Source organism: Myotis daubentonii, chromosome 6, assembly GCF_963259705.1.
Source record: "Myotis daubentonii chromosome 6, mMyoDau2.1, whole genome shotgun sequence".
Lineage (NCBI taxonomy): Eukaryota > Metazoa > Chordata > Mammalia > Chiroptera > Vespertilionidae > Myotis > Myotis daubentonii.
Genome location: NC_081845.1, coordinates 67,145,576 through 67,159,573, shown reverse-complemented (window position 1 = coordinate 67,159,573; position 13,998 = coordinate 67,145,576). Strand labels below are relative to the sequence as shown.

At 37.9% G+C, this 13,998-nt stretch overlaps 1 protein-coding gene across 1 annotated transcript in view; it reads left to right on the top strand.

The window, feature by feature from the left end:
* Nucleotides 1–13,998, top strand: part of COL19A1 (collagen type XIX alpha 1 chain) — a 287,102-nt gene that overhangs the window by 52,860 nt on the left and 220,244 nt on the right. The window contains exon 9 of the mRNA XM_059699635.1: nucleotides 11,658–11,702. Within this exon, the coding sequence (XP_059555618.1) occupies nucleotides 11,658–11,702 (45 nt within the window). The remainder of the gene's footprint in view (nucleotides 1–11,657; nucleotides 11,703–13,998) is intronic.

The window sequence follows — 13,998 nt, the reverse complement described above, 5'->3', positions numbered from 1 at the left end:
ACTACATCAAAATAAAAAGCTTCTGCACAGCAAAAGAAACCATCAACAAAATGAAAAGGGAGCCCACTGTATGAGAGAACATATTTGCCAATGATATATCTGATAAGGGGTTAATTTCCAGAATATATAAAAGAACTCATATGACTTAACAAAAGGAAGACAAACAATCCAATTAAAAATGGGCAAAGGACCTAAATAGACTCTTCTCTAAAATTTCAAAAATTTTAAATTAAAGTTGTAAAAATGAGCACTTACGTTTTACATAAAATACTTCCATTGTTTTCTGATGAAATTGATTTGATGAATTTTTCTAAGCAAGTTTCCAGGGAAAATTCATTAGTTCTGAAAGTATTGTGTATCCTCAGAGCCGTATCGCCCACAGCTGGCTGAATGCGTCTCCCAGAGTGCTCACACAGCATCCCGAGCTGCCCTTTGATTCTGCTTTCAGCATTTGTGATTCTTGGTGTTCTTTTTCTTATAAATAAAAATGCTTAAGAGTTCTATTAAAATATAAAATAAAAGCCTTCCTTGGAGCAAGAACATATGCAAAATACATCGAACATATAGTATACCTTCATATATACCTCCGGTGTAATATTCTCAAAGTGAAGTCCTTTATTTTTTATTTATTTTATCCTCACCTGATATGTTTTTATTGATTTTTAGAGAGGGAGGAAGTAAGGGAGAGAAGCATCAATGTGAGAGAAAAACATCCAGCAGTTGCCTCCTGTATGTGCCCTGACTGAGGATCAAACCTGCAGCCTTTTGGTGTTTGGGATGATGCTCCAACTAACTGAGCAACCCAGCCAGGGCAAGTCCTTTATTTTTTAAGGTTTAATATTTAAACTAATAAACTGATTTATAATAATGGAGTGAAACATATTCTGATCAGTGGAGAATAGAATTTGTATATTAGCTGTACTTACTTCCAATGTAATGAAGTAATAAATTAAGTGATCTTTATATGAATCCCATTATTCTAAAGTAAACCTACACTTTGAAGTGTATTAGGTGATAGCAGTAAATTTTTTTTAAAGTCCCTGAACTACGTATTAGTTTACTAAGGCAGCATTTTTCTTCTGAGGCCCGGGAGAAAAATATTTCACTAACCAACACTATATTATGAAATCAATTTATGGAATCGGGAGTTATGGAGACTTTGAGGATGATGAACTGTGGAATTTAATTATGCTGCTTTATAATTATAATACCCGTCACCAAATACAAACTTGCACTAGGCACTCTAACCTGATATATACAACCTCCCTGCCAACACACCACTGAAAAATAAGTGTCCCCTTTACATTGATGCAGCACAGCTAGGAGTGTGCCTGAGAGATTCGGTAAACTGTCTGTTCTGGGTTCACGTAAGAAAATCTGTTCTCCATAGCAAGTGTTACTAGTGATTAGTCACTGGTGACTTCTGGTAAGCTTGGTTGGACAGAAGCCAACATCAGTCAAAATCAGGAAATTGGATGGTCCAGTTTCCAAGAGAAGTGAATGACAGTGTGTGAGATCACAAACGTGCACATACACACACACGCTCACTCAGTTCACCTGCTCCTGGTAAGCAGTGGCAAAATGAGATGAAGATTTGGATACTGGGATTGAATCCTGACCAAAGTATGCTTGCATTCATTACCTGAATATTTCAAATGAAAAATTGCTTCATTCTCCATTTTGCTTATGTATATCATGTATCAGATATGTTTTTTGAGAAGTGAGCATACTTTTTTAAAAATAGGAGTAGTTATTTCTCAGTAATAGTTACCCTAATGATGCGATGTTAAAAATTCAATATAGACCTAATTTGTGCTAAAACCAATTTTCTGTCTGCTGAATTACCTAGTTTGTCCTAAAATGTTTATTTTAAAGGGAAAATAACTTTTACTAAATTAATTTTTCTTCTCATGAAGGAGGTATGCCGTGAATAACAACCATCACCATTATGCCCTTCAAGTATTAAATACCCAGAGTTAGATGGCCTGGGTTTGAGTCCCTGTTAAAAGCCTCACCTTGTGTAATTTAGAGCATGTCTCTTGATTTCTTTTAACATTTCTCTTTTATAAAGCGGGAATTATATTGTACCTACTTCTAGTTTTGTCTTAAAGATTAAATGAAATTATTCATGAAAGTGCCAGTTCAGTGCCTGATATATACATATTTAGTAAAAAATAGGTAATTTTAAACGAAAACAGTTTGATAAGTCTAGTATTCTAAACTCTGGCTTACTATGAGACTAAATTAAAACTCATTTAAGGAAATTTTTATTATTTTCTCAAAATATATTTAGTAGAAAAATGTTCAAATAAAACATGCCCACCTCCAAGCAGGCCAGTCATGGCCACATTCTTCAGATTAACCTTACCTCAGCACCTAACCTAGAAAATTCTCTATGATCCCCACCAAATATGCCATTTGTAAATTGTATATTCATTTGATTAAAAACAAAAGTGTTTAACTTAATACCATGGCTTTATCTCACACACACACACACACACACACACACACACACACACACACACACACACACAAACTTCCAGAGGTAAAAAGCCATATGCATTAAGGGCACTTAAGAGGTATATCTGAGAACATGAAGAGAGAGTTGCCAAATGCTTGTTTTAAAAATAGTCAGACTCACTGTCCTCATTACGAGGTGCATTGTATGATGGGTTTTTTCACCATAAACTCTGAAGGCCTCAGTCTTTGCAGGGGAGTGAGACTGAATTGGGCAGATCCATTGTTCCCTAACTGTCTTTTTATTTCTTTTCTGTTGGAAAATGAAATGACTGTGATCTTTGAATCTTGATTTTCTCTTAAAAAGACATTTTATGGGAAGACTACAGCTTCTAGAAATAAAGGCAGATGCTTTGCAGTTTATGAAAGCGCAGACAAGACCCATAGCTGCTGTGAATTATAATGAACTCTTCAAAAGCCCTGGTCCAGATGTAGCATTAATGCCTCAGAGACTCAGAAACTTAGAAATGTTTATTGAAAAAAAAAAACTAGAGAATTCTAAAAATTCATTTGGCTGTCTCTCTCTATTATCTCATTTCACCCAATTTCCCATTGAAATTCAGAAATACAATTAATTTCATTGTCCTTTCCAAGATAAAAAAGAAAGTTGAAGTACTTATTTGTATGTGACAACCTAACTTTATTGTAACATTGAGCTATTTCCTTCCTATGAGATTGTCAAGGTTGAAAAACAAGTATGAGCTCCATGCTAGAGAAAATGCTGATTAAACAGAGAATCATCTATATATTTTTGTGTTTCAGGAAATTCTGAAATGAATGAAGGTATAGTCAATTCTGGAGAAAAGATTGAACTTTCTTATTATACCAATAATCATAGGAAAAAATGACCGCAAAGAAAACAGTTTTGTTAAGGGACTTGTTAGCTTTACTTACTAAAGTCACAAGAATGATAGCTTGGATTAACAGTGAAAAATTACTGCCTTTACATGGAGTAGGTCTCACTTAATTGTTTTATCTGTGGGTAGTTCATTGATACAATAGAGCACTAAAATAAGCAGAAACACGAGAAGGACAGAGGTAATAGAAGGACAGGAAAAAGAAAAAGAAACTGGCTCACTCTGCAGTTGATTTCATTTCTTAATGGTTTCTTATTCCATTCTAATGCCTTCCACTTGCACCCCAAGTAGAGCAGTTGGCAGAGAGCACAACAGATGGATGACAAGCTCAACACATGCAGTGGATCTGGCACCAATGCACTTGACTTCTATTTGCTAAACCGTTAGCCAGATTTCAAGAACCTAGGCTGCTAATGCTCCTCTTTGGTTTAATGCACTATGAGAATCGTGCACATAAATAGTAAAATATTTCCATAAAAAGATATCACACACTCTGTTTCTCTGCATACATTAGCAGCTAATTGTTTTATTCTTGGTGTCGATTGCTGAGCTACAGTGAATTTAAAGGTAACTGGTATTTTATAGACATATAAAATTTCAGATATTAGAGTTTTCTTAAAATAGCCTTTCGCCAGCCCAGTCAGGGACAGCTAGGCCAGTGTAAGGTATTGAATGGACTTGTAGGTAGAAGATTTGAGAGGGTGATCACAGACCATTCACTGTGTCTTCACAGTTGACTAAATTCAAAGCTCAAGACAAATTGCATCTTTTTCATGAAAGTCTCCTTGGTCACCAGGCAGATTTAACAACCCCTTCACTCAGCTCACATAGCACTTCATTTACATTATCAATAGAATTTGTGTCATTGTCCCCAGGATAAACTCCCAAAGAACAAGGACTTGGTATCTCCCTCACCCCTGGGACCCCAACACCTGGCCCAACATATAACACCTGATTGATTCTGGACAAATGTTTATTATGTTGTTCAGAAATAGAGGATGATTGTTAGAAAACCCTCCTGAGAGGGTATTGGAAAAAGCCCAGATGGCATCGATGCCTCTGTGCACATCTTCTGTATTTTCTACAAAAGCATACCTCGAGGAAATCGGAGGGCAGGAGACTCTCTTACCTACCTAGCAAAGCTTGTAGACACTGCTTCCTGGGATGAAATAGAATAGAAGTGTGTATAGCTCCGGAACTTGCTTCCCATTTTCTCTTAGAGGAACTATGCTCTCTCTTCTCTCTCAAGCATAAATGTTCAAGTTATCTTGCTCTTTCTTTTTTCCCAAACTTGGTTTGGAAATCTCCTGTCTCTGACAACAGTGCTAAGGAATGTTATTTCTCCATATCTTAACAACCATTTACTTCAAGGCTAAAGATAATTAACCACTGACTTTAGTGCATTTAAGCTCCAGTAGAAGTAATTGATATGAAGTAGAGAAGTAGAACTATAAATTACTCATCACGAGGAATACTTTGGACAGGAAATAGTTGCAGTTACCGGTATCTCACTTTCCTCCGTTAGGAGCTTACCAATGACACTGTCCTTTTCTTTATATCTTAAATCGTCTTTCACTTGTTACAATACTTAATTCAGATGTCAATTTCTATACTTTGGTTTCTCTAGTACCTTCGTGAAGTTTCAACTTTACTTAAAAACTGTCTTACAGCTAGTCTCAAAACAAAGTGAAGAGCCCAAACACTTGTTCTTGACAGATTCACTTTAAGAAAATCACCACAATTACACACAAGCCCAGGTATTGTAATGGGCTCTACAGCACTGGCCAAGGCTCAGGTCCTTGACTTGAAATGTTTACCTCTCTAAACCACTTCAATTTTTTTAATTGAAATAAGTTAGTATAATTTGTATTCAACTGATTTGATAAAAGATTGTAAAACATTTGTCTTTGAAAGGAAAACTTAATGGTTGTAGTGCTATAAACTTCATATTACATATGCAAGTTAGCATTAAAAAGCACGTTGTATTAATAGAGACAGTATAGTAGTACCCAGAACAAGGTGTATGTGGTGTGTGTGTGTGTGTGTGTGTGTGTGTGTGTGTGTGTGTTTGTATAACAGTCCTGCTCTCTATTATGAGTATGGGAGACCATTTCTGGAATGATACACATTTAATTTTTTTATATGTTTTCATTGATTTTTTTAGAGAGGAAGGGAGAGAGAAACATAATTGACAGGCTGCTGCTTCCTGCACAACCGCTACTGGGGATTGACCTCACAACCCGGGCGAGTACCCTGACCAGGAATTGAACCCATGACCTCTTGGTTGCTAGGTCAGTGCTCAACCACTGAGCCACACCTTCTAGGCCTGAGTGCCACATTTTAAAAGACATATTGGCTAACCAGTGTTTACCTAGAGAATAGTGACCATACTATTAAGGGAATCCAAACTGTCATTTGATCAGTACTGAACAGAGCCTTGACTGGGAACAAAGGGATGTCATGTACAAGACCCATAAGATGTTTCTTTCTGTGTGAAATAAGACTAATGGGCAGAAATTTGGGAAAGTTAGTTTGGGTTCAGAAAACATTGTTTCAGCATCCTCACCTAGAATTCTTTTGTTTGTTCTTGACAATGCAATTTACACAGCAAAAGTGCCTGATTTTAATCAACTTTCAGTAGACTCAGTATCTCAACAGATTCTTTGGTGAAAGTGGTTAATATAAATGTATGAATTTGTACTTGTTCCTATAATTAAGAACACCCATCCAGCTTGTTTTCTAGCTATGTGCATCTGCATATACTTGTGTACACACACATGCATATACACTAAGGTCAGTAGGTTTTGAGACAATAGATGTTGACTTCAACTGCTACTTACTAACTTTCCATATTCACTTTACTATGCTTAAGACAGGTATTGACCATACATTCTTTGGTGGGCTGGTGTCCCTTTCTTTGAAATGACCCATAAGAATAAGTAATAATAGTGTCTCATTCATTTTATGAATAAGAATGTTGTAAATTTTCTTATTCTGAGCATTAATGTGATAATACATCCCCATGTGTTAGCTGCATTAAAGGTCCAACATATATAAATAATTCAAAAAGTTTGAAGTTTAAAACCTTATGCAGTATATGTATTTTTTAACTTGAAAATATACTTCTTGGAATGAAGTACCAGAAAATAGAAGAGAAAATACTCCTCCTTGAAATGAAAGGACTCAGATTGATGAGATATCTGGAAAGAAAAGGGGAGGTATATATTCTAATTCCTGAAATATTTGAGTTCCAATAATTTAAGAACCATATCAAAATTCAATTTCCTAAGATTACATCCTGAATAAATCAGGACTATAGTCAGAAATGTAGAGGTCAAGTTAATACACAATATCAAAATCAGATTTATCTTTGGCCACTTTTTTATTGTTTTTTATGCCAGAATTTTGGCATGCTATTTCAGACATTTCTTCCAGCTACTGCACTCAACATTCAATTTAAGTAAATTTTCTCTCAATATATATGAATTAGTGGGAAAATATTGATATATTTCTAAGTGTACACTAAATTCATACAGGAGATTATGTTCCCAATAAATAAGCTTTAAATGAAATAATAGGTTAAGTTGATTTTTAAATATGGAAACAGTGTTATAATAGGATCTCAGATTTTTTAATCTAAGGCTGAATGCCTAACTGTTTAAAGAAAAAAATAAGACATAGTACATGTTTTAGTATATAACTTTTTATTTTCTGGGCTTAGATTTAGTTATTAGCAAATTTTTGTTTACTTGCGTAATCTATCTTTCTTTGCTTGGTCTCATTGGTACTAGGTTTGCAAACCGTAGCCCTGGGGAGTGATTCCTTATTAAGTGCCCTTTAGACAACATGCATTTCCCACATAATAAGAAAAGACATTAATTCCAATGTTAAGTGAGTCAGGAAAACTAATAATTTACCTTTTATGGATAGTTGTGATTGCTTCAGGGAAATGGGCAGTGATGAAAAGGAAGTAAAAATGAAAATACTTGAATCAGTTTTTCAGAAAGCCATCAGCTGGCCCTAAATTACACCTAATTTTTTCCCAAAATTTTCTCAAAGAAGCTACTTTATTCTTTTTTTTCTTTTTCTTTTCTTCTTCTTCTTCTTCTTTTTTTTTTTTTTTTTTTGCATTCAACACTTTTCTGGTATTAATTTCAGGTAAACAGCACCCAAAGAGGTTACTTTGAATTCTGAAAAGGGTGCTCTCGATTGCTCCATGGAGTTGAAGACATGTTATGTGTCACAGTAATAACATGGTCACAATGCTATCAGCAGCAATGTTAGAATTTGCCCCACTTCCTATTGCGCAGACTCATTCATTTGCCCATCTGTAGCTTGACTTTGTAACAGGAAAGGTACACAGCCCTTTGATGGAAAACCCATAGCAGAAAACAGATGCCTCAGTAACAAGTTTTGAAACTTATGGTTGCTCTGGTAAACATTGATTGTAATTTTTCTTTCAATAATGGGCTAAAACATTGATTGGAAGTTAAAGGAAAAGCCTCATATTTCTTTCTTGCTCTGAGACTGGGAGGAAGGAGGGAAAACTGGAGTTCAGAAAAAAAAACAGCTAATGTCTGCCCATCCAGTCATTGTCGACAGGCATTTATCGGATAGATGGAATTAAATTTGGCCCCAAATTGCATCGGGTACCGGTGCTTTGAAATTGTACTTCAGAGTGAGCATGAAGAGGGGCTCATTCTGTTGACATAAATTAGGTTTCAAATAAAGTCCAGGCAGAAACATCATTGTCCATTAATCTGTTAAACAAAATTTTGTTCTCAAAGACTATTTTCTTCTTTAGTTTTTAGGGTACTTAATAAATCTATCTTTTTTTTTAACATAAAGACTAGAAAATGACAAAAGATTTTAAATGATTATAAATTTCTAGTAGGACATCTATGCTGATTTCAAGAAAAACCAGTAAAGCCCTGGCCAGTGTAGCTCAGTTGGTTGGAGTGATATTCCTACACCAAAAGGTTTCAGGTTCGATTCCTAGTCAGGGGACATACCTAGGTTGTGGGTTCAATCTCTGGTCTGGGTGCATATGGGAGGTGGCTGATGGATGTTTTCCTCTCACATGGATCTCTCTCTCTCTCTCTCTCTCTCTCTCTCTCTCTCTCTCTCTCTCAAAGTCAATGAGAAAATAAAAGAAAATAAGGAAAAATAATGCCAAAGTTCCTGATACTTAAGTTGCAAACTTTAAACTTCAAAAATCTATCTAAACTATCTCAAAACCTTCCACATGTTGTGACATGTGAAACTGACTCATTTCTTATGAGAGTAAAGGGCCCCAAGAGTTCATTGGGTATCTTGGAGTTTAGAATTATGTTTACAAAACAAATTTCTAATCAAGAAAGAGCCCAAACCAAATACAACACTGGCCATAGGAAAACACATTTTAATTCAAACAAAAAGAAAAACAACCCATGTCTATTTTTTTAAAAAATATATATTTTTATGGATTTCAGAGAGAAAGAGAGAGGGCAAAAGAGAGAGAATTATTGATCGGCTGCCTCCTGCTGGGAATTGAACTGGAAACCTGGGCATGTGCCCTTGACTAAAATTTAACGCAGGACCCTTCAGTCTGCAGGCCATTGCTCTATTCACTGAGCAACACCAGCCAGGGCCAACTGTAGCTGGTTAAAACAACCCTAACTGGTAGCTGGTGTCTATTAAAAAAAATTCTTTATGTCACAGTTTTAGAGAATTTCGGTACCCAGTTATCAGTTTGTCTGGGTGTAACCCTAACCTGACATATGTCAGAAGTGGACTTTAGACTTTAGGTGTGAGTACTCAGAGCATATGGTACATAGGAGTGTGCTGTGAGCAAAGAAAAAGAGGAGATACTGTCACTACTTTTTTTTTTCTCCAGAAAGTATTTTTGGCAGTGTATACTGTATCAGTGTCCGTTACTGGATTACATGCCATATCTTGTTATCATGTGTAACTTGTAATATGATATAAAACATTATATTGGACCAACAGATGAAAATAATTCTGCTCTTTATGGACAAGTGGACATATTTCTCTGATGAGTAACAGATGCTTAATTTTTATAGACAATTCCCTGGCATCAGATACTTAATGTGCTCTTACTATTTCTTGATCAAGTGAAATTGGAAGTTCCTAATATATTGTGTGATGCCTGAGGTCTAGAAGTCCAACAAAAATTTTAATAATACAAATATATTTATTACACAGATAAAGCATTTTATATTTTACTAGAGGCCCAATGCACGAAATTTGTGCAAGAGAAGGCCTTCCTTCCCCCGGCTGCTGGCACCAGCTTCCCTCTGGTACCCGGGACCGGGGCTTTCCTCACAGCCTCGGCTTGGTCCAGACGGTCATCCGGAAGGATGTCTGGTCTAGTTAGCATATTATGCTTTTATTATTATAGATTTTTGCTTCAACAATTAATTACATTAGCAACAAAGTTTTGCCTTAGTGTTTAGTACATACTGTGATGACAGCAGTTATACTGTAGAACACTTAGATAATTTAACCTGATATAAAAAAAAGCCTTAGTCTTTAAAGCAATATGTATATCTGTGTATAGCAGTACACCTCTGGTGCAAATGATTAAAACTTTCCAAAATGAATTAATTAATGAGAGTAAAGACCTCTTTATATTTAGAAAACTATATTATTGCTATTTTAAAGTTTTAAGATGCAATATTTTTATTCATATATTCAAATTTTATTTAAGGAATTCTAAGAAATGATATCTAAATGTTTAAAAAACTGTTGCCTTATAAATGTTTGCTAGAAATATGACAGGTCAGTGGAATTGTTCATTTATTTTGAGCTGTCTGAATCTGAAACTCAGGAGCCAAAGTCAATTCCTATTAGCAACTAAATTCCTAAGCCTCTGTCGAGAACATGCAGATCCTCCCAGAAGTATCTCCTTCTAACTGGTTTACTGTTTACAAAACAGACTCAGAGATATGACCCATGAATTCCAGTAATGGAAACTGATAAGCATCTGCTGGAAACCTTTTTACCCAAGACAGGGTCAAGAAGAATGGAAGGAACAAAAAGTTCTCCCAAGTAATTGTGTCAAGTAAAATGGCATTGGATATGAATTAAAAATTGATCCAAAGGCAATCAACAGACAAGCGAAAAAGTAAATATATATATATATATATAAAATTAGAGGCCCAGTGCACGAATTCGTGCACCATAGGGTCCCTTGGCCTGGTCTCCAGGATCGGGCTGAAACTGGCTCTGACATCCCCCAGGGGTCCCAGATTGTGAGAGGGTGCAGGCCAGGCCAAGGGACCCCACTGGTGCACAATCGGGCCCAGAGAGGGACACAGGAGGTTGGCCAGCAGGGAAGGACCGCAGGAGAGCTTCAAAGCATGCCCGGCCCATCTTGCGCAGTCCCAATAGGCCGAACCCCAGCAGCAAGCCCACCTACCGGTTGGAGTGCCTGCCCCCTGGTGGTCAGTGCACATTATAACGACTGGTCAACAACTGGTCAACTCTCTGCCCCCTGGTGGTCAGTGCATATCATAGAGAGCAGTTGAGCAGCTTTAGCATACAATTAGCATATTATGCTTTGATTAGTTGAACATCCGACTGAACGACCGGATACTTAAGCATATTAGGCTTTTATTATATAGCATATGTATAAGCAGATAGATAGATAGATAGATAGATAGATAGATAGATAGATAGATAGATTGATTCAGATTTTAGGCAAGAGATCACTTACAAGCCAGAATTAAATCTTTCCCATGAGAGAGTGTAGGGTGGTGGTTAGGTGCACAAAGCTGAAGTGTATGGGTTCAAATCTTAGTTATAGCTCCTATTGATTCTGTAATCATTTATAATATGTGGTCATAATAATAGTATCTACCTGATAGGTTTGTTGTGAGAACAGTGTCTGGCCCTTAGAAAGTCTATATCAGACTTTAATATTATGCATAGAATTTTGAAAGAGAGAAAATGAAATAAGGGATACTGAGTAGTATGTGGGAAAACATGGGCTACAGAGTCAGAAAACTCAGTTCAAATCTCAGCTAATGCCAGTAGTTGGGTGGCTGTTATCATGTAACTGCACCTCTCAGAGCCTCCATTTTTCTATTTTTAAAAAGGAAGTACTGATCCTGGATTTGGGAGGTAAGAGATGGAAGGAAAGCCCCTGCATGCGACTGACATTCAGAATCAGGCTACCTTTCCCTGCAGCATTAGAGCTAGCTATTAAAGGCTGCAAAAAGTTCTATATTCATTTGTTTGATTTTTGTAGCTAATAGCATTTATTCTGTGTACTTCCTTTAGGGTGAAAATGGTTTCCATGGAGCTCCAGGCTTACCTGGTCAAAAGGTAAGGAGTTTTTTTGTTGTTGTTTTTTTAAATATGTGTTTATTGATTTTTAGAGAGACAGGACGAGAGAGAGAGAGAGAGAGAGAGAGAGAGAGAGAGAGAGAGAGAGAGAGAGAAACATCAATGATGAGAGAGAATCTGGATTGGCTGCCTCCTGCACGCGCCCCACTGGGGATCGAGCCTACAACCTGGGCATGTGCCCTGACCAGGAATCGAACCCTGACCTCCTGGTTCATAAGCCAATGCTCAACTGGTGAGCCCCGCCGGCCGGCAGGGTAATGAGTTTTTGAGTATTGCATATAAGTTAAGAATGCTAACAGCTTGAACATTGAATTTGTGTGTAATATGGTGAAGATTCAGAAAGTGTATTTGATGAAGCTGAATTCCCTGAGAGACCTTCAGAAAGCCACTAACTAATCTTTCTGAAGACAACCCACTCACCCATCTCTCCGATGAGAACCCATGGAAGCTGTCCCTTCTCAAGGGACCAGCGCACTAGGAGAGACTTAATCAGAGTGATTTAGCAACGGCTTCTCCAGAGACTGCTATGGTAGTGCTTTCCAGGGGTTCTGGGAGTGTACACAGCAGTTTCCACTGCTATTTGACACAATCTAAAATGAGGAACAGAACAGTGTTTATCGCCTTCGACTGTGTTTGGTTATTTTTTTATTTATCTTCCTTTTGTTATACCCCCTATTGAGCTAAACGTAATCATTACAATGACAAATTATTAAATACTACCAAGATGCTACACCTAATCCCTTCCAAAATATCTTTCATTCAGAATGGTAAGTTCATAATAAGTAAGGACGTGTGCATTGCTGAACCTTCTTTCTGTGCCCAGTATCTTCCTCTTAACCGAGGGGAACCTCATTTTTACCCCTTCCCTGTCCAAGGGCTTCTTTCTCTTGGGAAGGAGTATGCTTGCGTGTAATCAGCATGATTGGAAACACAAAGGCTGGTCTATTCCAGTTTCCTGGAGGGACTGGGAGCCACTTCAGGAGGGGCCAGCTGTCATACCACCCAGATGATCGCACCACAGGGAGAGCATTACAGATGCAATAGTAGACGCCCACCAAAGCCAAGCATAGCATTTCTACGCTCTGGGGAGGTTTTACAGGTCTTAGCAACAGAAGTTACTATTGCATCTAGGTTTTTCTCTGTGGCTAAAAATTACCATTCAAAAACACTTATAGTTACAGTTTTTGAAAAATCTTCCTTTACTTGGCTTGATAACGATGATAAGATTGAGCTGGCAGCGATGACATAGCAAGCTTCTGAATTTCTTCACAGCAGTCCTAGACAAAACCCATTGCTACAGCATGTGCTGCCTCTGCAAGTCAAATTACAAGCCAAGGGATGTGCAGATTTATCTGCTGGGAAATAGTTTTGGACTTTCCAGCAGCTGTTTGTGGTGGCTGCATCATGCTGTCATTGGGGCTGATGTACAGGGGGAGGAGGCGGGTGTTTAGCAGCTTCAATGTCAGCTTGAATTAACAGATCAAGTTAAAGTCTATGTTTTAGGAAAAATGGTGGGAAAAAAGGTAGATCATGAATTCAGTGGCAGATATACCCAAATATTATTTTCTTCCCTGATACCTTTTTTGAGGGTAGATGAAGCAGAAATAGTTATTCAATCTATGTGTGTACATATGCACATGTACTTATATTTTACTAAAGGCCCGATGCAAGGGGCTCAGCCCTCACAGCCCTGGCTGCCTCGTGGCCCTGCAGCCCTGCCCACTGGTTGTTCCAGAAGGTGATTCCAGAAGGTCATTCTGCTGTCTGGTCTAATTAGCATATTAGCTCTTTATTATATAGGATTATATAGATATATAGATATATATTTTACACAAGGAGAATATATATACAAACACACACACACACACATACACTAGAGGCCTGGTGCACAAAAATTTGTGCACTCTGGGGGGAGGGGATCCCTTAGCCCAGCCTGTGCCCTCTTGCAGTCTGGGACCCCTCGGAGGATGTCCATCTGCTGGCTTAGGCCTGCTCCCTGGGGGATTAGGCCTAAGCTATCAATCAGACATCACTCTGGCAGCCCGGCAGCCCTCGGGGATGTCCACTTGCCAGCAGGGTGCAGACCTAAGCTGCAGTCGGACATCCTTAGCGCTGCTGAGGAGGCAGGAGAGGCTCCCACCACCACCGCTGTACTGGCAGCCATCAGCCTGGCTTGTGGCTGAGCAGAGCTCCCCCATGTGAGAGCGCACTGATCACCAGAGGGCAGCTCCTGCATTGAGCATCTGCCCCCTGGTGGTCAGTGTGTGTCATAGTG